The following is a 27,191-nucleotide window of genomic DNA, read 5'->3' on the forward strand; positions in this document are numbered from 1 at the left end:
AAAAAAAAATGCCTACTCCTAGGCTATTGTAAATTCAGGTCCCATCCTGGAGGACTATAACATTTTGAATACAGCAGATCCAAAACTGCCATAATGTCCACATGAATATCAGGAGTGACAATATTTCTGTTATTATGCCCATAATACTTTGTGTGGCTATATTGTAAGCCATCTCACCTTCCCTGGAGAGCTTCTCTTTATTGAACTAGCACATTCCATCCTAATTTCCTGTATCTGACCTTGCTGCTTGTAGAAATTAAAATCCACAATTATTTTCCAACATGAATGACATAGAAAACTGTTTTTTAAAACTGTATTTATTGTATTGCATTCATATTTTGCCTTTTCTCTGAAAATTCAAGATTATGTCAAGAGAGTAAAGTGGAATGTTTACCCTAATTTTATAAGCTGTGACAGCTCCACAGTAAATAGTAAACTCTCTGGTCTAAATTCAACTCCTTAGTCGCTGTGCCTGAGGGGTTTAGGTTTTGGGTTTGCAACTCAACAAGACAGTCTCATAGAGCTGGAAATGACACTATTGAATCTCACATTACTGTACTTTATATTCCTGTATTAATTAGACAGCCCATAAAAACCAAAACAGGGCTTCTCTTTATTTCTTTCAAAGGTAAAAATTATGGGATACATCTGAGCCTAGAAACAGGAGGTGACCTTACTTTTATTTTTATTTTTGTTTAAAAAGAAATAACATGGTAACATAGTAAACTGCAAGGACATCATGGGCTTGAAATGACTGAAAAAGGAAGAGGTGTTCTAAATTACCCTGGCACAACTACAGACTTTTTCTACAGGACTACAGGCGAGAGACCCGTTTTCTGTGGACTTGGATAGGAAGAGCTCACCTGAAACACTGACGGTGGTAAAGTTTGCCCTCAGCCAAATAGCGCTGAACCAGGTGAACGTGCTGGTGGCAAGCTGCACAAGGGCTGCTGAGGGAAGTGTGCGAGGAATCCTCTGCCAGGCTTTCAGCAACACTGTCCTGAGACAACAAGAAATGAGATGAAAATGTCTCCATGAACTATCATTTATACACGGTTAAGGATATGAAAGACATAAAAAACCATTTAGAATAATCTTTTTTAAACCCTTCTCTCAAAGTTGCTGGGTTGATGAAGGCATGGGAGGAGTTTTTTTACAGTGCCTCAAAATTACACTTATAAAATGCCGCCCAGAATTGTTTTGATATGAGATGGGCAGAAAATAAATGTAATAAATAAATACAATAGATAAATAAAATACTTATAAAGTGACTTGATGCCATCTGACATCTTTAAGAAAACCCTCAAAACTTATTTATTCATTCAAAAGTAACTATTTTGTTCAGAAGTGCAATCGTAGCTGGGCTTTTAGCATTTTGGAATGGATGTTTTACTTTTTATCATTTTAACATTGAGAGCTGATTTATGCTTTGTTTCTTTGTGTGTGCAACAGTCATCCTAGGACCGTGATGGCGAACCTATGGTACGCGTGCCACAGGTGGCACGCGGAGCCATATTAGTGGGCACGCCAGCTCAGCTCTGGGGCGCATGCGCGCGCCAGCCAACTGATTTTTGGGCCTTCTGGGCTCACCAGAAGTAGGGAAACAGGCTGTTTCCTGCCTCTGGAGGGCCTGGGGGCGGGGTGGGGAAGGCCCGTTTTTCTTTCTTACCTGGCTCCAGATCCTTTCTGTGTATCTGGGAATGGCGAAAACAGCCTTTCCCACTCCCTTGGAGGCCCTACGGAGGCTGAAAGGGCTCATTTCCCTACTCCCGGTGGGACAGGAAGTGACATTTTTTCCTGTTCCCCAGCCTCCAGAGACTCCTAGAGAGGCTCCTACAGACTCCTAGAGAGGTTCTGGAGGCTGGGGACAGCAAAAAATGTCATTTCCTGTCCCACCGGGAGTTGGGAAATGGGCCCTTTTAGCCTCCCTAGGGCCTCCAAGGGAGTGGGAAAGGCTGTTTTCACCCTTCCCAGATACACAGAGAGGATCTGGAACCAGGTAAGGAAGAAAAACGGGCCTACCAGGCCATCATGTGCCAGGAGTGGGGGGGAGGGGGTTTCGCACACATACGTGTGGGCACGTGCGCGCGCGACCTTCCCCCGCCCCCCCCTCTCCTGGCACACGATGGCAAAAAGGTTAGCCATCACTGTCCTAGGACATGTTTTACCCTAAAAATGTTATTTTTAAAAGAAAGCAATATAATTAGAGATATCTTCCCCCCCCCCCTCCATCCAATCACATCCAATTCTCAGAGAAGTCTCTGTGGTTTTCTTGGCAGAACTAGTTTGCCATTGCCTCCTTCCTAGGGATGAGAGAACGTAACTGGCATAAAATGATCCGGATGGCTTTGTATCTAAGGGAAGGGATTAGAAGTTACAGTCTCCCAGTTTCTAGACTGATGCCTTTACCATTACACCAAACTGGCTTTATACACAAACATTATATCCCACTTTTGGATCCTGGGTGCAACATAATATCTGCTTCTTTACATTCAATTTTCTTCACAATCATAAAGCCCTTAAGCATATTTCTAATTCACAGGTGTTATTACATTTCATTCAGTGTATATTTGTTTAATAAAACCATGCTTTTCTTGGCAGCAAACTATGGAGATGAAGCAATCAAACTAGTAAACAATTAAAAGGACTTATTCTTTACAGGCATCAAAGACTTGTTTTTCTTTGGCTTTGTCCTATGAAACTGTTAATACTAAAAATTTCAGACAAATATTTATTAAAGGGTGGGGAAGCATTAGCCTTGGTAAGCACTGCTTCCTGGAGATAGCCAAATCAATGAAGAGTCTTACTATTCTGCAACTCTGATGCAGCTTTTCCTCATGTAACTGATGTGTGGTTTGAAATGTACAAACCAATTTCAACATGGCTACTATTTCTCTCTGGTAAACATTTTTACCCCAGTCCCTGGGACCCTCCCCTCCTCCCCTCCAAAAAAATTATCAGTGTTTAATATTTATTTTAATGTAACATAAATTAAATGGGATTACTGATTTTGAAAGGCATTAATAACTGAGGCATGCTAAGTGGCAATTCAAGTACTGTGGGGTTCTTGGCAACCAGTATTTGTATAATCCCAGACAGACAACATAAGCATTTTTCAAGTTTGTATTGGTGTGTCATACATGGCATGATGGAGGAGGAATGTAAGTATAATCATAAAACCCACAGAAAGACGTTAAGTGATCAACAAAACCCTCAATAGTAAAGAAGACAGAAGAGGATGAGTTGTTAAATCAGGCACTTCAAATATGCAACAAAATTTCATCTTAATGTATGCCGATTAATGTACATTCAAACTGACAATAAAGTTGTTCTAAGTCTAAAAACTGGCCTTTCTTAAAGAACACGGATTCAGAAGCAAGTGCCTGAAATAGACTGGAGAGACAAAGAGAATTTTCAGTTTGATCAAACTGAATACCTGGGATGTAGATGTAGTTTCAAGTACAGGCAAAGGCTTGTGAGCTGGCAGAGTCGGTGAAGAGGCAACAGCTGGGTGTTTCATAGGCATGCCGACTCTGGCTGCAAAAATAAAAGAGAAAAGGGAAATTAATCTGTGAGGCAGCAGATAAATCAGAAAAAATAAGGTATGGAGCAACTTTAGTCAGTTAGGCTAATTCCTGGTACCTTTGCATTAGATTGGGGAAGTTGCCTTAAGTATCCTTTAGTATATTGTGGTATAGCTACAAATTATTTTACCAGAGGCAAGCATTCCATGTCTTTTGAGGATCCAGAAGTACACATCTTTTTTTCTAAATTCTTACTTGCACTTAGTTTTGTCCTACAATGCTTTACTTTTTCTGTACAATGAGAAAAAAATGAAGTAAATTCTGGGTCTCCTGTAAAAGATCTTGAGTAAAGGAGAGAGCCAGGGTGAAATAAGGAAATAGTCAGAGCACACCTGAGTTGTATTACGGGTTCAAGACCACTATTCCACCCACAACCTTAGGACCAAAGTCCAAAGCAAAGAGGTGACAGAGTCTTTCTATATTCCATTATTATTTCAGACATATTTGGAAGGAAGACCACAGCCAGCTCTAACATTAAGCAAGGTCATAAAAGGATAGCTAAGGTTTTTGAACATATTACTTATCCTTTTTTACTGCCATAAATAAGAAGTGTCACTAATGGGATGTTTTGGATGGGAGGTTCAGTTGGTTATGGTGTTAGTACCCACACTCCACACAAACACCAAACTCAGAGCTTTTTAAAATTTCATCCTGCTTACTATGGGATGTTTACCATTGGCAAATAACATTCTGGATTCCTGGAGAGTCCACAGCCTCTAGCAAGGATTAGGAAACTAGTTCTGCCAACTCAAAGGAAATGAAGGAACTCTTCCTCCTCAATATATAATTATCTCTCATATAAATGACCTGTTGAAGCTCTCACCTTGGGTAGGGTTGTTAAAATGGTTGTAATACTGGGAAACATATGTCATGATGCTGAGGCAATCAGGAACTCTCATGGAGACCATATCATTGGGATCCAACAAGGCAGGGATCCCCAGTTCTTGTTCAGCCACTTCAAATGCCTGTAAAAGCAACCAGGAGAGAACAGTTAGTTAATGGAAGCTGACACAGAGGCAGATTCTAGTGCAGGGAACTCCAAACTTGGCAATTTTAAGATTTGTGGACTTCAACTCCCAGAATTCTTCAGCCAGCTGATCCCTGCTCTAGTGGAACAACATGAGGTGAAAACAAAGGAAGAGAAAAATGTCAAGACAGACATTTGACAGAAAAAAATATAAGAATACTGATTATTTATATTTAATTGAATTAATTTGAATTAATTTTCACTACACTTAAATTAAATCAAGCTTAATTTTGTCCATCACACTAGGAACATTATTCATAGGTAAAATAAGGCTCACAAGCCTGTAAATCATCACTGATTTATCATCTTAAAAATCACTTCAGTATAAGAGAGGAGCTTCCATTTTGCCTGTTACTAAGCAAGCAGCAGGCCATGCTATTCCAGAATACTCAAAATGGCCTGTTATAAAGTCAAACCTTCCATGTTAGGATCATAACTTTGTGCAATGTTGAGAATGGTCTATGTTTGAGAGTGGAATGGTCTGCATAATCCTAGTTCTTATACTATCTTTTGAGTCCCTTCATATCAGAGAATTGTTCATGTATAGTATTTTTGGTTTCACATATGTTTGGCTGCAGTCTGAGTGAAACAAACTGACCCATAATTAAAAAGACAATAATGATGTAATAGTTGATGTATCAAGCTATGATTAAGACAACTCAGTTTCAAATTCCTATTTAGCTACAAAGCTAATCACATGCCCTGAGGCAAATCATCAACTTTCAGCCTGACTTATTTTGGCATAAATAAAAGACAGCAAATTACAAGCATTGCCTTGATGGAACACAAAAGCAATAAATGAAAAGGTAATAAACATAAAACAAACAAACATATAAAAAGTGATGGAAGACAGTATGTTCTGTTTTTCCCATGTATATCTTGTGGCAGACCCTTTTGCCTCCTTTGAGTTGTTATACACACCTCCCTTTTCCAGCACTAAAATTCCTGCCCAATCCCCCTCCAAATGTTGAGCGCACAAAAAATTGCTTTTAGAAAATATTATACAACTAAATATGTTTTAATTAAAAAGATGTTATGGTGATATCATCCTAATGGACAAATGAAATTATCAAGGCAAAGTATTTCCAGTCATAAGCAATTACCAGGGACAATGAGTGAAGCAGAAATAAAAGAGATTAATGATAATGCAGATTTGCTTATTATATAATCCATTACAGTAGACGGAAGCTTGGATTGTTGACCAATTCTCAGCTAAACCAAAGTCTAACTGGATGAATCAATCGGTGTTCCTTAATCTAAGAATGCCAAAGTTTAGCTGCTTTTATGCAAAAGTCATAATGGAAAGTATTTGTAATTTATAATTACAGATATTTTTAACTCTTTTCTAAAGCAAAGCATACAATATATTAAGAATAACAGCACTAAATTGTAAACAAACTAACAAAAAGTGCATTATTTTTTAAAAAAAACATTAAAATATGCATATAATCCATCTATGAAAATGCCCATCCTAAAAGAATATGTTTCCATCAAGAGCCCATAGATGAACAATTCACGCAAAATGTTAAGAGACAGAAAAACCTGATGCTATAAACTTGGTAATATGCAAAAACAAACAGTATCTTAACTGAAGTCTTTAAGAAGTGTGCATCAATATCTATATATTCAAAAAGTGTTAATGTTGTGCCCTTGCTCGTTTTCTCTCAGATTAAAACCAGCAAGGCTTACATCTCAACCTAGTCTATTGCTAGTCAGAACTTTACAATTACATCAGCACTGTTTTCCTAGTGTAGATTATTATTTACAGTCGTTGGATAATTTACACTGGCCACAGAGGCAAAAATCTAAGCACATTCTTTCACTGCCACGACAAGCCCATGATACTGGATTGCACACTTGAGTCTGCCAAGTTCGCTGTACAAATATGAAATCTAATACAGTAACACTGTACATAGGATTAAACACCTTTAGAATGCAAATATGCTACTTTTCAAGGGAAAAAAATCTAACTCCTGAAGAACCTTGCTAGCAGAACAACTGGATTATGAAGAGATGAGACTTACCTTGACCTATGTACTAATGGCTTGCCAGAAAGCTATCAGCATCCTAATCCCTCTTCCCTGATACCAACTTCTAGAAAGGTTGTGATAGCAAAAGTTAGAAATAGGCTTGCATAAGAAATTAAAGAAATTTAAATAAACAAGGCTAAGCCAATTTAAGTATTGGTTTTAAACTTCCACCAAACACAGCCAGCTAAGGGCACCAGGTTGGGAAAATGTAAACACTTTTCAAGTTGAGCTTAGCTTCAAGTGGACTTCATACACATATCCGTGTAGTTCTCTTGTCAGCAATATGGAACTGTGTTGCCACTGTTTTTTCTCAGGGTTTTTTCAACTTCCCAGTCAAGCCCATAGCTCTGATATTCCCAAGAAAATTCCCATTCAGGTACTAACCAGCCAATTTCTGAACCAGGACAAAGTCAATCAACTGCCGTCACTGCCAGAGATACCATATTGGAAAAGGCTGCATATACCAAATATTGATAAAAATGTGGAAATACGTAACTCAGAAAGACATTGAAATTTCTCCTCCCCGCTTTTCAGAACTGACACTTTATTCTATTTCTCTTGTCCTTATATCCTCAACAAATGTCTTTGCTGCAGCTTTCCCAAACTTGATGATTTCCAGATGGATTAGAATTTACAACTTTAGAACTGGTTAATAGTCATGCTATCTAGACATATGGAGCGTTATAAATCAACACATCTGGATAATGCCTTGTCAGACAAAGCTGGGTTCATTCTAACAAAAATCGGCTTTTCTCACCAGCAGGTTTCTAGTCATCCATATATAGCATGCATGGCACTCATTTGATGTAACTAGCATGTGCATTTCAAGTTGCTGATTTTCACAACAGACATATCAACTACAGTTAGAAAAAGGGACTAAAAAGCAAGCATGATGAAGTTGATTGCAATGATTGCCAGAGGCCAAAACTTACCAAACGATTGTTCTCATATACATTTTCTTTGGATAGGGAAGTAAAGTCCCTGCAAATTGAAAAGAAAAGAGATTGTCATAAAACAGGTACAATAGATTATACAGCTCAGTGTTGCAGTATTTCTCAGTAACCACTAATAAAATTTTCAGAAAATAGGATCTTTGTAATTCATTCTTTGATATTACAGTTGAACAAGAATGCTTTAAATTGTGGACTTTTCAACAATACGGAAGGAGGGAAACTCTAACTTTAAAACAATCTCAATAGAAGTGCCTTTTTAAAAAAAGAGATCTAGCATAAAAAGTATTCTGATTAGCAAAGGAACAGCTTTACAGCTCTTTCTTTGCAACTTGCCAAAAATATGTCCCAATGGGTTCACCTGAAATCTAGGTTCAAAACCATTGTTCATGGATACACTCCATTTTCTCAATTCCTTTATACAGTTTCCTTGCACATGTTTCCACTATGTGAGAAAATCACTGAAAGTGTGAATAGTTATTGAAAATTGTACTGACAGTGAAGCTAAACTCAAGAGATAGTGAAGCTAAATTCAAGAAAAACAGAATACAAGGCCGGGACCAGTATAATTATTTTTTTTTTTTGCAGATGGCAGATACGTTTTATACACAGAATACACCAACATGTCTGGTGGGTTTGTTAATAATTCCTAAACATATTTTGAATAGGAGGGAAGCTGATTAAATCCTATTTTGCTAGGATGTATACAATGAGGGCAACGGGACCTAAAAATCAAATAAAAACTGCATATATAGTTGGAAGTGAGTTTTATGGTTATTTACCATTCATATATTTGCAGGATCAGCCTTTATTTATCTTTTTGTTTATGTTTACTTACTATGGAGTTAGAATTTGATGCTAGACCTACTAATAATGATTACACACAACACTGCAGAACCTGTATCAATCTTATTGTTACATAGAAGAGTTTAATAACTCTGGGGCTAAAATATACATCTCCTTAAGATTCATTTATGATCCCAGAAATTAGCCTCAATATTGGACTTTGGTATGATTTGATATTATTCTGCCTTACAGTCAACAGTACTTGCTGATGGACTTTATTATATTTTTTCAAGTCCATGTTAACTCTTAGTAATCAGATATACTTTCTCCAAGATGATGTCCCCAACCAGGCATTTCAGGTCTTCTAACAAAGCATCCTTTGCTGGTGTAATTAAGTCCATCACAATTTATTATCGTAGTTGTCCTTCCTTCCTATTATTCCAGAATAATTTTGACTATTTCCTTTACAGCTGATATTAGTCAAACCCAAAAGGCAAAAACTGTCGACCACTTCAATACATTGTAGATCCTAAGGCTGGTTGTTGTACCTGCTGTCATTGGGCCTTCTTTATATTTAATATTACTCTTATTTTTTTCCTCATGCTCCTTGACTTTCATTATTAGATTTCCAAATAATTGGCATTTACAGCGATCAGAATAACATAACCACTATAGCACAGGTTATTGCTTTTTCTTCCTCCAATTTTAAAACTATGCTCATCTTCTTCAAATGCAGTCCCCTTCACTCTATATATTCAATCTTGAGGATGAATAAAGGAGCCTCACTCTTGCCAACCTGGGGCAAGTCTCTTTCACCATGTTCTATCCAGACTGTAGCTTCCTACCTGTGTGTAACTTTTGCATAAGGACAATGAGATATCCTAGGTTTCCCATTTTTAAGGACATTCCATAGTTTGATACAATAGACACAATCAAAGGTGTTTTTTTCTACAAATAACAAAGCACATTGTTTACTTTTTTTAAAAAATAGTCTTATTTTCTTGTATAATTTATACAGCTGCCCGTCTCACAACATGACTCTGGAGAGTATGCAAAGATTAAAACTAAAACAAGAAAATAAATCTATGGCATCCAAGGCTAAAACAACAACAACCAGTTTAAGAATACATCACCAGCAACCTTTGGCTTCTCAATTATCCAGTATGCATCAGCAAATGTCTGGGTTCCCTGATCTTTTCTAAAGTCATTTTGAATGTCTGGTATCTCTCCTTCTATGAAGGGCTTTAATCTGTGTTGGATAATCCTAAAATATTGTGTGATATTTTGCATAATCTGTTAAATGTCCTTGTTTTGGCTCTTCTAATTTTTGGGACATTGTTTCATTCTTCAAATTTATGGCATAGCTTGGTTATTATATTTCTGATTTTTCTTCTGCTGCATGACATAATTCTATAGCTATTCCATCAATTCCTGTAGTCTTCCACTTGGTGATTAATGGAGTCCTTATCCAAATTCATCATTTAGTACCAAAAGCTCTTGTGAAGTATGGAATATCTTCCAAGATATCTCAGATGCTAACATCTTTACTGTACAGAATTTCAATATATTCCTTCCATCCCTATTTGATCTTTTTGGAATAAGGTATTACCTAGCCAATGGCATACTAATTAATGATGGAGCCAGCTTCTCTGTTCAGAGATATTTTGGATATCCTTCCCTGCTTTTCCATGTCTGTTTTAATCTTGAATATCAATGCAATATTATTTTTGTCTCTTCTAACAGCTTTCTGAAATCCTTTGTTAAGTTCTTTCATGAGATTTTTTTCCTTAGCTTTGGCTTCTCTTCTCTTAGCAATTTCCATTGTTTGTTCCAACATCTACTTTACTTTTTGTTATTGCTGTTTTGTTGATGTTTGGCAGTTTGCTTTCACATTCATCCTTAATAACTTCTTTGGTTTCACTACATAATTCCTTTGGTTCTCTATCAATAAGGTTTAGGACTTCAAAATGATTCCTGATATTTTCCTTGAAAATTGTGTGTGTGTGTGTGCGTGCGTGCAATATCATTTTGGGAAGCTGTTTGGCTCTGCTTTTCTAACATTAGCTTGATTTAGAATTTACACATGAATAGTTCATGACTTGTTCCACGGTTAGCCTCTGGCTGCAACTTTGTAGCTGAGTTTTTCCATCTCCTTATACCAACAGTATAGTCAATTCAATTTCTGGGTATTCTATCTGGTGATGTCCATGCATATAGATGTTGTTTTGGCCATCCAAAGAGTATGCGAGCAATGAAAAAAATCTGGACTGGCAGGAACAAATAAATTGTTTTGCTTCATTTCAGCCTCCTAGGCTACATAGTTCAACTACATTTTCCTCTTTTCAACTTTGGCCTTCTCATCTCCAACAAGAAGCAGCACAGAAAAAGCTGTAAATGTTACTGGGAAGGGAAATACAGGCAGCACAAACAGGATGTGTAATCTCACACCTCAAATGCAAGTCCTCACCTCCCTGAGCAGTTTGCCTGAGAAGAAGCCAAAGCTCATGAGTCCAGAGAAAGATGCAGAGTCAGTGTCAGAAGGCAATCCAAAAGTCTAAGATTCAGATGTAGGTCATGGTGAAAAAGCAAGAGGATGTTTTTCACAAGATGCAGTCAGGTAGCTGCTCCCAACAAGGGACTGATTGCTAGCAGTGGTTCTAAAATAGAGCCTCTACCAGGTACAAGCAATTACCAGTGGAAACACTCTTGTGTGGCAAAGAGCTGCTCAGATCTTCTCCGTTCTGCCCTTCATTCAGCCTTATGTGCCTCAGGGTTAGGAGGAGATCCTGCATCAGAAGTGTCATACTCTGCTGCTTCCAGCTGCTCACAACGCTCTGCAACCATATCAGTCCCAGGTGTGTTCCAGGTGCTTTCTAAGATACCTCCTTAGACTCCTTCCAGTTTGAGCTGGCCTTGACACGTTCTGTTAATTTCAGATTGACTAGAAAACTTGTGAATTTCCTTTTTTTCCCCCTGCAACAGCGATTCAAGCATAAACTTAGATAACTACCGGTACTATATTAAAGGATTGTCCACAAAGTCTAATTAATATTAGGTAAATTAGTCATTGGATTGTACCCAAGTACTGTCTTTCTATATCTTCTGGACTATGAAAGCAGAGGCATCCCTTTTTTTGTTTTTTATATACTGAGTGGTAAGCAGTACGATGATCAGGTTGAAAGTGTCAATTTTTAATCCATTTCAATTTGTTGATATTGCAGATATTAACCTGTCCTAAAGGTAAGGTAAAGGTTTCCCCTGTCCAGTTATGTCCAACATTAGGGGCAGTGCTCATCTCTGTGTCTTAGCTGAGGGACCCAGCATTGTCCAAAGACACCTTCCGTGGTCATGTGGCCAGCATGACTATATGCCAAAGTGCACAGAACGCTATTATCTTCACACCAAAGTGATACCTATTTGTCTACTCACATTTGCATGCTTTCTAACTGCCAGGTGGGCAGAAGCTGAGACCAGTAAAGGGAATTCACCCATTGTGTGGGGCTCGGATCTTGAACTTGGGCTGTCAGCTTTCCAGCTGACATACTCAGTGTCTTTAATTGCTCAGGTATCACGCCCCGTCCCCGATATGTCATAGATTCATTTAATCTTTCATTGTGTTGTGCTATTTGCATGTTCCATAATCCTATTATAATTCTGTCTTTACATCTTGAGTTTCTTTTCCTGCAGAGCAACATTAGGAACAAGAACCCTATTGACTTCAATGCAGCATCATAGATACTACAGTACTGTACATCTAAAAATGCAGCTCTTCCTCAATAGCATATCGAATGCCATCCAACTGGAGGGACCCCTCATCTGGTATCATATCATCCATCGCTGCAACCCATTTGGCACAAGCCTTCTTGGAAAGCCATTTTGAGAGGGTAGAAGGGATCGTATTCAACCTCTCAAGCCTCACTCCTAAACTGTTACAACTCATTTTTTAAATGTTTTTTTTTGGGGGGGGGGGGTTTATTGCCAAAAGAAATCTAGGCTTCCGATTGGAAGCCAGTATGCTGAGCTCAATGCTTTAAAACATAATTAGACAACTCATGACCTGATAGGTCTTTGTTTCAGACATTCCCTTGCCACATTCCTCAATGTCTTCAACAAAGGCAGAGCTTCTAATATATTAGAAAAGTTCCTAAGAATTCAGAAAATTATTCAGAGATATATCTGCCTTGAAACAGCCCATGTTGAACTATATAGCACAATCAAATATCAGCAGCTGACTACAGGAAATATTTTATGACATTTTGGATTATGTCATAAAATGCCAACCAGTTCACCGAGGGCTCTGATAAAATGAAGCTTAGGTGAAAACAGGATTTCTTTTGATTTACCAATGGAGTGATTTTTGACCATTTCTTTCTATCCTTTGATCCTCTAGCTTCCAAGTCAAGACATGCTGAAGCAGTTAAAATGATTCAACATTCCCTTCAGATGTTCCTTGGAAACTTATTTCTTAACATGCCATATCCTTGTAAGGCTCTATGTGTCAAGTTGGCAATGCAGTTCACTACCGTTAACTAAGAAGTGCTTACTTAGACCATTTGCAAGAGCAGGAGATTCATAGCTGAGATATTTCACAGCAGTAACTTGTGCTTAATTGGCTCTGGGCTGAATTCACCTCTTTGGAGCAACTTGCTTCAAAGGTCTTGTGCTTATTGGACAGCTGCTTCATAGGCCCTCAACACTGTCACATTCATTTAAAAACTACTGAATGACCAAGTATCTTTATCAGTCATTCATCAATGTCATACCTAATTTAGTTTGATCTAATAGAGAGCTAGTGTGGTCTAGTGGTTAAGGTACCAAGCTGGAAGCCATGGGACTTTCAGTTGTACTTCTGCTATTAGGCATGAAAGCCAACAGGTTGACTTTGGGGCAGTAATTCTCTCTCAACCTAACTCACCTCACAGAATTATTGTTGTACAGAAAACAGCAGGAGAAAGAAGTATCATGTTTGATCTCTGCCTTGTTATTTATAAAAATAATAAAGGTGGGATAAAAATAAATAAATAAACTAGCTTTCCCCAATCTGATGTTCTCCAGGTATTATACTTCAAAAATTCAAGAATTTTACCAGTTGCAGTCCCACTATATCTGGAAGGTACCAAGATGAAAAAGGTTGCTAGCACAGTACTTCCATATAGATCATAAATTTACTAAAGACATTTCCATTCTTCATTCTCATAGCCAATTATAATTATAAACCTTATCAAGATAACTGATGGCATAGAAATGAGATGAGGATGATGGTAACAACCGTGTCGTAGTTTTTCTGCTACTAATTTGTCACATTTTTAAAAGTTATCCAGTTGTAAGAGAACAGCGCTAAACAAGAGTTTGAATTTGGTGATTTCTACTGTGCTTTCCAATTATAATTCTGTAATTATATCATAGCATACTGGGATAGGGAGATAGGAGAAGGATTAACAAATATGCAGGGTAGACAAATATCCCCTAATTATTTGCAATATTTTTCCCCCAGAGTTAAATTGGATTGGGACTCAGTAAATGTATTTACATAATATACTTAATCATTGGCTAAAGACCTGATGCTGCCATTTGCACTATGTGCAAAGCTGGTTAGTTTTAAGCTTAATTCATTTATTTAGCTTGATTCTTTACATAAACTCACTTTATTAAATTGGTTTACTGGACTTGTGCAAATAAATAATATATTAATACCTGTTTGAAAGCAGCTCAGGCTTACCCAGAACTAAAAATGAGGGGGTCTTCAGATGGAGACCTTCCTGCCCCCACCTTCCTGCCTGTTATTCCACCCAAGCACTTATTCTGATTAGAAAAAGCAATACATTAAAACCCTGGAGGGGTTTTAACTAATTGGAATGAACCATAAGAATTGTTTATATATTATTCCAGTTTAAATGTTAAATGTTAGATATTGTTTATGGTTATATTTGTAATAATAATTATGCTATTGTTATTGTGGAACTTTTATTCTCAATAAACTGAGTCATACAATTGTAGTGGTTTGAAAATGTAGCAAATAACCACATTTAACTCCCTCTCCATTATATACAACACAGAAATAAATATAGGACACATACAGGATCATATTTTGCTAGTTTCAGTGGATATTGTCTAGATCAGTGTTTTTTTCAAACATGTCTGAAACAACATGGACAACCAAGTAGTTTGACTATGGCAACACATGAGAGAAGAATTAATATTTGCTGGCAAGAATACATTTGAAAACTATAATTTCACAGAATTTCATACAGTATTCCCTGATTATGGTCTGGTTGATAATAGCTTTTAGAATCACTTAGGTGAGATGGGTGGTATAGAAATGTGATAAACTATACTTGTTTTTTCTGGTGATAAAGACTGGGCTATTTTGAAAGAGGCCAGGTTATCAATCAGCTTGAACTAAAAGAGTCTGTTATGTTAAAAATATCACTCTATTGTAGGATGAAATTTCCATTTCTTGCACATCTCAGAGATGAGGAACAAGGAGGAAGACTGAAACTGAGTTTTAGCTAAATCTGAAAAGTATAAAACTCAGCTTCATAAAATTTTTGTCATGAAAGCGGGCATATCCATTTCATTACTAAATCATCTCCTCTTTTAAATTTAAATTTTAAACATAAATTTTAATCCATTTAATTATGGGGTATTTTAAAATTCAGCCTAAATTATTTAATTCGTTTTAATTTATTTTAAATTTTGTATTTCTGTGTTTTATCTTCTGGCTGTTCACCGCCCTGAGTCCTTCGGGAGAAGGGCGGTATAGAAATTTAATAAAATAAAAAAAAATAAAAATAAATTAACTGTAGACAGGCAAGATTACAATTATTAAAATACGAACTTTGGTTATCTTTTGATTTGGAGCAGAAAGGAAAAGTTTATTAAGGGGTCCATCAAATTTTCAGCCAAAAAAAATAATAATCAGGAACCAGTTTTATACACTATTTTTACACGACTCACAACTGAATTATTCACCCTATTTCAGGAAACCTCTGAATTACAGGGAGTAGTAGATCCCATGTCAGACACATCTGAATGGCCCAGCTCTTTCTACACAATAGAATAGAATAGAATATTTTATTGGCCAAGTGTGATTGGACACACAAGGAATTTGTCTTGGTGCATATGCTCTCAGCTCTCAATGAATTTCCAGTTACATTCCACTACTGACTGCAGAGTGGCAAACAGTCCTTGTTTGGGATCAGTTGCTATGGAGTAAAAGGGTGCCAGTTGGTGCCTTTGCTAGAGGGGTATGAAGCATGAACAGCTGGGTGGGGGTCTCTCTAAGGCTCTAAGTATTACTTTAAGATGACTTCATGTCCGTCTCTTGGAGGGGGCGCCTCTCTCCAGCCAGTTTCTAGCCTATAGCCCACCTTTTCTCCCTCTTCAAAATTCCCAGGAGGAAAGCGCTGGTTCCCCCACTCGGGAGCTGGAGAGAAGCTCCTCCTCGAGCGGCTGGTGGTCGAGCCGAGCTCGGGGTTGCTGGGCCTAGTCCCGCACGCCCTGTATGCGGAGAGTAAGGGGTGGGGGAACGAAGAGGCGGTCGCCCGGTACTCACAGCAAATCAGGCCGGTTCCTATGGAGGATGGCGCAAAAGGCCAGGCCATCCCGGAAGGAGCTGCTGAGGTTTCGGATCTCCACGCCCGGGTAACCCTCGCATTGGCGGCGGCACCAGGCCTGCAAGGCGCTGCGGGGGCCCGACATCGGAAAGGAGGCAAAGAAGAGGGAGCCCGGCTCAGGGAGCCTCTGCCTGAGAAAGCGGCATGGACGGAGCGGAGAGCAGTGCCCGATGCTTGGGCGCGCCTCCCCGGGCGAGCCAACGGAAGGCGGCGGGGCCGAGCCTTCGATCTAGTACGGCTCCCGGCCCGGTGCCTGGGCGGGGAGGCTGAGCTTCGCCGTTCCCCGCTCGGGTTCTCTGGCGGTTCCCCGCTCCCCTCCTACCCCCGGGGGGCGCCTCCTTCCACTCCCGCCCAGCAACACCGTCGGACTGTGCTCAGACCTGTCCCTTCTCCGCCCATGATCATCCCCGCGCTGCGCGTTGCTCTTAGTCATCCGTCAGCCCAGGGACGGGAGAAGGCGGCTGGGCGCGAACGGAGGCCCGGGAACAGGCACCCTCCGGCCGCCTCGCGATTCTAGAAAGGTCGCTAGTTCGGGGCTGCCCTTTACGGTCAGTCCATGTTCAGAAAGCGTAAAGAAACTATAGTTACGACCACCTGGATATCCTGCTCTGACCTTTGTGGAAACGTTGCTGTGCCAAAGGACATTTGGCTTGATCCACCTTTAGGGCTTGACAAGGAATGGAGATCCCGAGCATTCAAGCAAGGAAGATTCACAATTAGATCAGGCAAGGTCAGATGTCCAGTTTATCCTTCCACTGTGCATAACTGAATGCAAACCACATACTTAAAATTATGACATTTCTAGTTTATACATTGGCTCCCACCCCTCATCAAGATGCCCTTCCCTAAATGTGCACACCATCAAATGTTCATACTCACAATTAGATTAATCTGAGATATGTATAAATCTTAAATCCTTTTTTTCCTAACAAATACAAGAGAAAACTATTCAGGGTGTCTGGTAAAGATCTAATAATTTGAAAATATTATTTGAATTTGAGGTTTTGCTTGAGCCAAAAATTTCTGTTGTTAAACAAGACAGTTGTTAAGTGAAGTAGGTTAATTTTGCCCCATTTTATGAGCTTTCTTCCACAGTTGTTAAGTGAATCACTTGTTAAGTGAATCTGGCTTCCCCATTGACTTTGCTTGTCTGAATGTCGCAGAAGGTGATCACATGACCCCAGGACATTGCAACCATCATAAATACATGTCAGTTGCGAAGTGTCCTAATTTTGCTCACTGGACAATGGGGATGCTGCAATGGTTGTAAGTGTGAAAGCCAGTCATAAATCATTTTTTCAGTGCCACTGTAACTTCAAAAAGTCATTAAATGAATGGTTGTAAGGGGAGGACTGCCTTGACTGTATTTACTCTCAGTAACTATGCTATCTATAGCGAAATATAGGAATTATTGGAAATGTTATCCAAAATTAATAGAGGGTGTGGATGAGTGTGTACATGCTTACACATGCATGTTTCCATGCAGTTTTAAGAGGTTGAATTATCTGCAGTGAAATTAGAAAGAAATGAAATGGCTCTGTATAAAACAGCAGAGCACTCTCAATTCTATTCACAATGCAGCGAGTTGTTTCCACATCAGCAGTGTCACCAAAGAGCTGTGGTGATTTATTTCTGGCATTAATAGTGCTACACATATTTTTATTTGTTTGTTTTAAGAATTAATGCTTCTTTCCTATAAAAAGGAACATTTATTTCCATGCAGCTCCCCTCAGTAGCACAAGCAAAAAGAACTTAGAGTGAATTTATCTTGTTTTTCCTGTTTTGCATGTCTCTTCAGAATTGAGGATGCATGGAAAACACCAGGTTTGGGGGGAATTTTACTGTTTGCGCTATACTTCTCCCTTATTTGGACGGAAACTGAGAGGAGTTTATTGCTGCAGGAAATCTTGGGAGTTTTCCCAAGATTTCAAGATAACAAGAAAACTTGGGAGTTTTCACTGCTAGTTTTTAGCATTTCAAATCAGAAGATGTCAAGGCTAATAATGCTATAAATATGCTATAAATAGCACTCAGACAGCAGGCACCTCCATTCTTTCACCGTTTTCATTTTCTAAGTAATATTTCAAATACAGAACCCCCAAGTAGAAATGTCCAGCTTTTGGATTTTGGAATGAATACAGCAGTAAAGAAGTTTATGCTACTGTTCATAAATTCAAATAGCAGAATTGTTTCCAAAGCTTTCTTTAACCTAGATCTAGGATACATAATATGTGTGTTCCTTAATGTTTTGGGTGCAACCTATCATGTAATGTGAACATATGATTACTTATGTGCCTACTAAGGCATTTATAATTAAAATATAGCTTTTCTTTGCCCTTACCCACCTTTTATTTAACTATCCATCTCTCTCAGAGAGGGCTTATTTTGGAATGCACAGCATTGTAAACCCCTTTAATATAAAATAATACACAGCTGCCCCCCAAAATTGCATACCCTTCCAACAGATGCCCCTATTATTTACCGGTATTCTATAGATTGTTCTGCAGAAAGTCTCCCAAGAGAAACTGGCATACTAAATATATTTAAACATACATACCAGAGCAAATATGGAGTTCAACAAAGCAAATTCCTCAGACAAAGAAATTAAAGAAAGTAAATGTCATTGAAGAGAATATCAATAATAATTGATTATCAATAATAGCTGCACTGGCTCCCTGTGGTCTTCCGGGTGCGCTTCAAGGTCTTAGTTACCACCTTTAGAGCGCTCCATGGCTTAGGACCGGGGTACTTACGAGACCGCCTTCTGCCACCAATAGCCTCTCACCGCCCAGTACGCTCCCATAGAGAGGGGCTTCTCAGGGTGCCGTCAGCCAAACAATGTCGACTGGCGGCCCCCAGGGGGAGAGCCTTTTCTGTGAGGGCACCCACCATCTGGAACGAGCTCCCCCCAGAGATACAGAAGATTCCGGATCTGCGCACTTTCCGCCGTGCCCTCAAAACATTCCTGTTTCAGCAGGCCGGCCTGGCCTAACTTTCCCTTTATATTGCTTTTTGATTTTATTTAAACTGGGATGTCTTGAATTATCTAGGACCAGAATGTTTAGTATATTTTAATTGGTTTTTTTTTATTATTAACGTTTGTATTACATGTATTTTTATCGTTCGCTGTTCACCGCCCTGAGTCCCTTAGGAATAGGGCGGTATATAAATTTAATAAATAAATAAATAAATAAATAAATAAAAGATAATTCAGTTATCACTGGAGAAGAAGTGTTCATTTAGGCAGATCCATCAAGTTATCCCATTTGAGAGGTATATTATGCAAAGCACAAAAACATTCTGCAGAGCTCAGAAGAGAGCTAGTAGGCAAAAAAATAATAATCCATGAGATAAGAAAAGAATACAAAACTGAACTTTGTTCACATCAATACCATTCTCCGTAACTATCCCTGCTCTTTTTATTTCCAAACCATCTTTGCTTTTATCATATCCATTCAGATTTGTATGAAACTTCTTCTTGAAATATCTCGCTGTTTTTTTTCAGTATCTTCCGAATATCATAAAACAATAATTTTCTCATTTTTCCCATTCCTATATGCAAATGTGTGTATGTGTGTGTATTCAAGTATGCAAACATACTTAATGTGTCCCCCCTTCTATTTCTTCGATACAACAACCCTGTGAGTGAGGTTGAGTTGAGAGATAGTCCCTGGCTCAGTCACCCAGATGGTCTTTCATGCGCCAGGTAGGACTAGAACTCACACTCTGCTTGTTCCTAGTTTTCTGGATTCAGTCTCTGTATATGACTAAATCTCCTCAACAGGTTTCCTTTGTATTGTTCATACATGTTTACACCCAGGCTACATTAATTTAGTATCCATCCATCCTTGACTTCCTGTGTCCTGATTTTCTCACATAAAGCACTCAATTAAAGGGGATATAGCATTCACTGAGGAAATAGTATTTAAACAGTATTTAAGAGTAGCTATGTACATTCAGGAGGGGCTTACAGGATAGGAAAACATGCAGGCTGTGGGAAAGATTGAGCCCAATGTAGGATCTGCCCATGCTCTCTCCTTTGTCTTAAAAAATTCTGAATCAGTTTTGGAGTGTTATTGATTGCCTTTGTTTTATATTCAGCGGGAGAGAAGGAAAAGACTGAAAAATACCTTATATATAAAGGAGGAGTGGGGAACAAAAGGACGACAAGCCAGCCTGTAGAGATAATCTGGGGGAAGGAAGAAGAAAAAGCTTGCATTTGAAAATTACGTGAGCAGGCAGGAAAGTTCTTAATAAGCATTGGCTTGTAGTATATCCCATGTTTCCTTCAATAATTACTCTATTATAAAAGCTTTCCTTCTGTATAAGCTTTAAAATGGTACAGTTTTGGGGTGACAAGGATGAAAGTATCTCGACCTACTTGAAAAGGAAGTGGGATAGGGGTGCTGGGACTTCATTATAAGTCCTTTGCCACTGTACATCCATTAAAAGTGAAGATACTTAAAAAAAACCTTAGCAAATAACTACATTATAATGATTGTGGTTGATCGAATTACACCCATTTTTTCTATAAACTTATAGTAGAAGTTATGTGTGGTTTGGGATATCAAAAACTACTTGAAACTTTATTAAACTGCATAGACCAGTCAGACAAGGAAGACTGGAATGAGAAGTTGCACAAGGTAGGTGTGGATGGGTGTGTCTTTTGTTACAGCTGTTTTAGCCACACAGAAATATTTGAGTCTGAACTCTCAACTGCCTTGCAGTGCTATAATTAACCAGCCTTTACGAAAACCAGTGTTTCTCATGCTGGCTGGGGAATTCTGGGAGTTGAAGTCCGTACCTCTTAAAGTTGCGAAGGTTGAGAAACACTGATTCAAGCAATTACAAACATTGTTTGTAAAGCCATCAGATAGAAAAGCCATTGGATAGAGTACCATCTAAGGTACAAATAATAGAAATAAAATTCTGAACAATTGGCATTTGAAAGAATGTCAAAGAATATTGCACACTACTTTAGGGTGTTGCTGCAGATGTTCAGCCATAGCCATGCCAGGAACTGTTGCATAAAATCAGGGCTGAAAGGGACTTTGGAGGTCTACTAGTCCAATACTCCACCCCCACCCCCCACCCCACCCCCCACCCGTGTTCTGGTAAGGCTTGTAATTATATATTTTCAGTTTGTGGCTTCTTCAATTCATGAATTGGTTCCCAAATTCCAAATAGTCCACAGAAGAACCATTCTTCGATTTCTTCATGTTGATATTTCCTGAGAACTGGAAAGATCCTGAGTGGGACCTTGAAGGGAATGAAACTGCATTGTCTGAACTCATCCTCCTGTTATACCCTCTAGCTATGAATATTATAAAACCAGGAAGGTGTCCTTTGGCAGAATATCCACTTGAAACATCATTGTACCAAAATGATACCCTTTCTTTCACCTTTGCAGTAATTGGCCAATGCTTTAATTCATTAGTGAGGAAGCAACTTCCTCCTGATTCACTTCTATTCATGGGCTCCTCCAGTTCTAATGGCTGCGTCTGCTGCTTAAAGGCCACCTGAGTGAGGATTAGGAGTGGTCAGACCTCTATTCTCCCAGGTCTATTATTTTTCCCTGTTAAAGAGTAGTTGGGATAAAATCCCTTACGATTAGGCTTTGTCTGAATCACCACTCGATTTTTAAATCTTACTATATGCTAATTCATATAACTTTTAATTAGAGCATTAATATCTTTGTGACAATTTCAACTTTGCTTAGCTATGAAATTCTTTTTTAAAATGTTGTAGGATGTGAACTCTTCTAATGTTGAGCATGGAAAATAGCATACAAAGAAACTAAATGCTGAGATGTTTTCCAGCTGCAGCTGTACTTTAGGGATGGGCAGGAAATGAACATGATAAATGCCTGGAAGGAAAAAGAAGTTCATCTATTTTCAGTTATCATGCAAGTGCACTTTTTTTATTGAGGTATTACAAAAAAAAGTCTAAGAGTAAAGTATTAACAATGGAGAAAAGGCAGCAGCACTTGATCTTCAAAACTATTTGAAGATGCTGGAAATTACACAAAGTGAAAGTTGTTTATCGCTTTAAATCTGTCATAAGATCAAGATTTGTTATTCAGACACGCAACATACGCTGCATAATTTTGAGATGAAATGTGCAGGGCATGATAGTACAGAGCACATCATTTTTTTTGTTCTTCACAGAAGAACAAAACAGATGATAAACATTTATAGAATAGGCTTCAAAGATATGTGCATCCCTTTGCTCTCCCCACCTTCCCCTAATTTTTATGCTGTGCTCTGTAATTTAACAAAATTATCTATCACAGTGCACTGTATATTTCATAATTTAGATACAACATAAGTCTGAAGTTTAGTGATGGAAAATTGGTATACAAGTCAGATGACAACTCATTGTCATTGTCCAGGCTAAAACATTCCAAGTCTGCCTTCATAAAAATATATATTTGACAACTAATTAATTCCAGACTATGACAGATAGAAACTTTTCCATTTTAAAAACAAATTTCTAATCTAATCCTTTATGGTGGCTGATATAATGTGCAAACCTGTTGAAGTGAGCTAAACCAGGCTTCAGAATATGCGAAGCAGAGTTTTGTACAGCCTTTTTACATGCCCTTCTCCACCTGCTTTTCAGTCCTTGTTTGGGCTTTTTAAATTTGCTGAATGCCAACTATCTTCAAAACAATGGGGGGAAAAAGAGAGTCATAGTGGATTAAAACAACAGCCTGTCTAGTTCAGTACACAGAATTAGATTATGGCCAACCAAATGAATTCAGGAAGTTTGTCAATGCAGACAGGAAGTGATTTCCTTCTTCAATTGCTGGTTTTTTAGCATATGGTATTTAATATATACTATTACAGTAGTACTAAATAGATATAAAGCCTAAAAGGCAGTGATAACTAACTCTGCATGCATATTTGTCATGCCATCAAAATTGGTGCTTCTTGTTGCACCTGATGGTAGCAAATACCATTTTAACTATCCACTGTGTAAAATATTTTTAAGCTGGTCCTGAATCTCATTACTTAAGAGTGGTTAAGGGTGGCAAAGTGGTTAGAATGAAGTACTGCAGGCTACTTCTGCTGACTGCCAATTGCCAGCAGTTCAGCAGTTCAATTCTCACAGGCTCAAGGTTGACTCAGCCTTCCATCCTTCCGAGGTCGTCAAATGAGGACCCAGATAGTTGGGGGCAATATGTTGACTCATAAACTGCTTAGAGAGGGCTATAAAGCACTGTGAAGTGGTATATAAGTTTAAGTGCTATTGCTATTGCTAGTTGAAGCTAGCAAACAAGGTAGAGGGAGCTTTTCAAAGGCATTTTATTCTGCAGAATAATATTGGGAAGGGTGAAATCATTATAAGATTAGGCTCAGAGATTCCAAAAGTGGCATGATGCCAAGAGCATTCCAAAGCAAATTAAGATAAACAATTTCCATAATAGGTTAGAAATGGCAATAAAAATGCCAGACTTTTAAAATATCAGTGACAAAACATGGGGACATCCATCTATTGACTGACTTTGAATGTAGCTATGCACAGGTCAGGATTTTGCATAATGCCAATTTATAGAATGTCTTATTTGGTTTTGGTTTAACATGTAATATAAATAAATGACTATTTGTCAGCCATTCTGTATGAACCCAGCCATTATAGATTTTTCAACAAATGAAAGTTAAGTGGTTTAATGAGAAATTTCTCAAAAAAATGGCAATTATAATGGCTGCTAATTAGAAAACATCAGAACAGAAACTGATAAGGTTACTTCATAATAAGCCACCCACTCTACGGTGTTGCCTTTTTTTTCCCAGTAGGTGGGCTTACTTCCGTAAGAATATCAGGCTGAAATTGTCTATCACTTTATTTTAAGAGTGCTTCTGAACGCTATGCAAGAGTTAGAGGAATTGTTGAAAATACAAATTAGGCTTGAATTTATTTCTTTGCTTCTCATTTATTTTTTAAATCTTTTTTTTTAATGAAATCAGATAAATCAGAGAACTTGGTATACAAAGAGTGGCATTGACAGGTAGATTGATGCCTATATCCTCATACTGAGACTTTTAAGATGCTATATCTATAAGGAAGTTTGTCTTCGATCAAATTTACAGGATATTACATCACACAACATTGTGTATAAAAATATATCACTATAGTATTCTCTATGCTTGGCGTCTTGTTTGAACAAAATCATTTTTCATTAGGCACTTCCATGACATGACTCCAAGACCAGAATACTGATCATCATAGTAAATTAATACTGGATGCAAGTGGGTCAAGAAGCCAATTTAAATTGTGATAGGTCATACAGATAGGTCACTTTGCTCGGTCAGCATCAACTTTACACTGGATCTGGTCAGTGTAAAGCCGCATCTTCCTGTCAAGAAATGTGAAACAAATCACTTGTAGCACCAATTTTATTTCATGATTTTAACAATTAAGAGTTCTGAAGGGGTTTTATCGTTGAGCTACATCAGCCCAGAATTTATTATGGCGGTTGAGCCTAAAGCTGAGATTTAAAAACAATGTGGCTATACAGAAACTTCACCAGCATTTCAACAATTGGGCTCTCTGTTAATGCGGCTGCATACTTTGAATTCCTTTCGGTTCAGTTGGTGCCAGGCACAGACTGAAACAGCCTGTCTTCCTCTTGCTACAAAGAGCAACTGGCCAGAAGGTCTTTTCAGAAGGTCAGCTGTGATGAAGTGAACCCGCCCACACCTTTTGCCACTTAACGGAAGTGTGATGCAGGCATCAATGTGCAGCATGTGATATTTGTGTTCTCAGAAATTGTGGAGGGAATGGTAACAGGTGCAAATGCAAAGACCACTTCATATAATATTCGATCACACTTGCTAAGAGATAATCCTAGGCTAGATTTGAGAATGCCACCGGAACCATCTCCATAACAAGTAAGTGCCTGAGGAGATACTTCTGGCTGTTTGAAGTGAACCTATTGAACTATAAAATGTTAAAATAGCTGGGGGGGGGGATAGCTGGGAAAAATGAAGAATAGCATGACACTAGGAGAAATTCTTTGCAGAACATGAACTACAGAAATTGGCTATCTTTAAGATAGATTTGACAAATTATTGGCAGATACATTTATCAAAATACAGTGGCTTTATTTTTCCTCCTCCATAAGAGACAATGTGTTTGTTAATGCTAATTGCTGGGAAGAATGCTGTTATCCTCATGAACTTTCAACACCATCTAGTTTGGTCACCATGGGGACAGAAATTTGGATTTAGTAATCCTATTGCCTGATGCAAATAGCGATTCTTATCTCTGAAGTGGTACATGGCCAATAGCTTTTAATAAAAGTGGTCCCATAACATTATATCAAGTCTTATTTATCCTCAAGGCAATTTGGGATTATAACAATTCATATTATTTTAAAAAAATGATAAAGTAGACTGAAAAATAGAAGCTAGCCAAAAATCACCCATAAAGGCTTGTAGCTGCGCCAGGGACCTGAATTTCAATTTAAGTTCAAGGTTCTATCCATTATGCCATACCAATGCTACAATATATACTTGTAAAAGTGCTATCAGTAACAAAAATGCTGCAAACGGTTGAAAAATGTATTTTGCTGCACACTTTGAACCGGGAGATCATATACAACCAGACCTCTCCTAAAGCCTTTGCCCACCAATCTATGTTATAATATACTTTCTACACGTGGCAGGTCAAAATCTTTTACAAAATGGCTAAAAACTGCATTTCAATTACTGAAGAATTCCACTGAACAATAAAATCACTTCTATATAAACACATATAAAATCAGGCTTTTTATTTCCAAGCAAACTCATACAAGATCAGGCTTCAAATTCCTTTTTATTATAATTTCTATTGAAGATTTTAATTACTGTAATAAAAACTAATATAAAGTCAGAGAGAGAGAAAGGAAAATAATAACAGAAAGTGCAAAATGCAAAGAAAAAAGTAAAAAAGGGTGAAATAAGAAAATAAAGAAGTAACTTCCAAACTTCATCATAAGTATAAATGAATTTAGTAGGTCTTTATCCCCCCTATAAGATTACAAACAGGTATCTCTTCTTCCCATGACCCATTATTTATAAGCAAATGTATAAGACATCAACTTTTCAATCCTGCAATCAGCAAAAAATCCAAAAAGGGTTGCCAGAATTTCATAAAACATAATATTTTAACGATGATCAAATAAATCTTTATATTTCTTCCTTTTACTTTTGAAAATCTGAATCTTTAATTCAGACAAATATTGTTGTAGGATGTGATTTCCAAATTTTCTTTATCCCTCCCATAAGCCTCTTGAACAAGCCTCTTTTGTAAATCCAATATAAAGACATTATCCAATCATTCTCTAGATTTATTTGCATTTCCCCTTTAATTTTTAAAACTTATCGAGATAATCAAATTGAAAAAGGGGTTTTCTTCTTGCCGTCAATCTTTAGTCTCTAGTGTTTAATTTAAATCATAAAGTTTCTTATCTCTGTTACGACTTACAGTAGATGAGTTTTGGTTCCCATAAAAACTTGTTTTATATAGTTCCAAAATCTTACAGTAAAAGTTTGCAAAGTTATTGCAAATTTGTCTGAACCCTTAATTCATTTATAACTTTCTTGGTTCAAAGTCTTAGTCTTTTTGCCATTCATTTCAAATTCTTTAAGTTATAATTAGTTGTTCAGTAATCAAGACAGACTGGCCAAGTGGCTTTTCAAATTTGTTGTTTGGAAGATCTCTAATAGCTCTAAGATTATTAGATAAGCAATTTCTGAAGTTAGCAAACTTTTTAAAAGGTCCTGCCATCTGTGAGTTTGATTATTGATCCCTTCATCTGTTAGTACTCAAACCCATGATAGACAACTGTCCAGTGTTCTCCTCATGAGGAGCAGCCATCTGGAGCACATATGAGTGATCTTCTGTCTTACCAGTTCTTTGGTCATTGCCATGATAATCTCTGCCCTCCATGGAGATTTGTTTAGCTCACTATGTCTCTACCAGAAGTCAACAGGAGGTTTCATATTCCATTGAAATATGTGCATCATATTTTATAGTTCTAGAATGCAGATGCATTGGTGCATTCCAATGCTATTTATGACAAAACAAGTTCTACTGAAATCTCAAGTCTTAAATATGTGTGGCTATATTAGACTGCAAAGCATAAAAATTGTCAATATTATTTTCCAGAATAGAAGAGAAGAGAAGAGAAGAGAAGAGAAGAGAAGAGAAGA

At 37.9% G+C, this 27,191-nt stretch overlaps 1 protein-coding gene across 1 annotated transcript in view; it reads right to left on the minus strand.

Annotated features, from left to right (window-relative positions):
* Window positions 1-16,416, minus strand: part of MICALL1 (MICAL like 1) — a 38,806-nt gene extending 22,390 nt beyond the window's left edge. Inside the window, exons 1-5 of the mRNA XM_070947075.1 lie at window positions 15,933-16,416; window positions 7,574-7,622; window positions 4,408-4,549; window positions 3,437-3,537; window positions 864-1,000 (exon numbers count right to left, since the gene is read on the minus strand). Of these exons, the coding sequence (XP_070803176.1) occupies window positions 864-1,000; window positions 3,437-3,537; window positions 4,408-4,549; window positions 7,574-7,622; window positions 15,933-16,078 (575 nt within the window). The 5' untranslated portion in view covers window positions 16,079-16,416. The remainder of the gene's footprint in view (window positions 1-863; window positions 1,001-3,436; window positions 3,538-4,407; window positions 4,550-7,573; window positions 7,623-15,932) is intronic.
* Window positions 16,417-27,191: the final 10,775 nt, after the last annotated feature.

Source organism: Pituophis catenifer, unplaced genomic scaffold (genome assembly GCF_029215685.1).
Source record: "Pituophis catenifer annectens isolate HBS135680 unplaced genomic scaffold, rPitCat1.0.hap2 SCAF_7, whole genome shotgun sequence".
Taxonomy (NCBI): Eukaryota; Metazoa; Chordata; class Lepidosauria; order Squamata; family Colubridae; genus Pituophis; species Pituophis catenifer.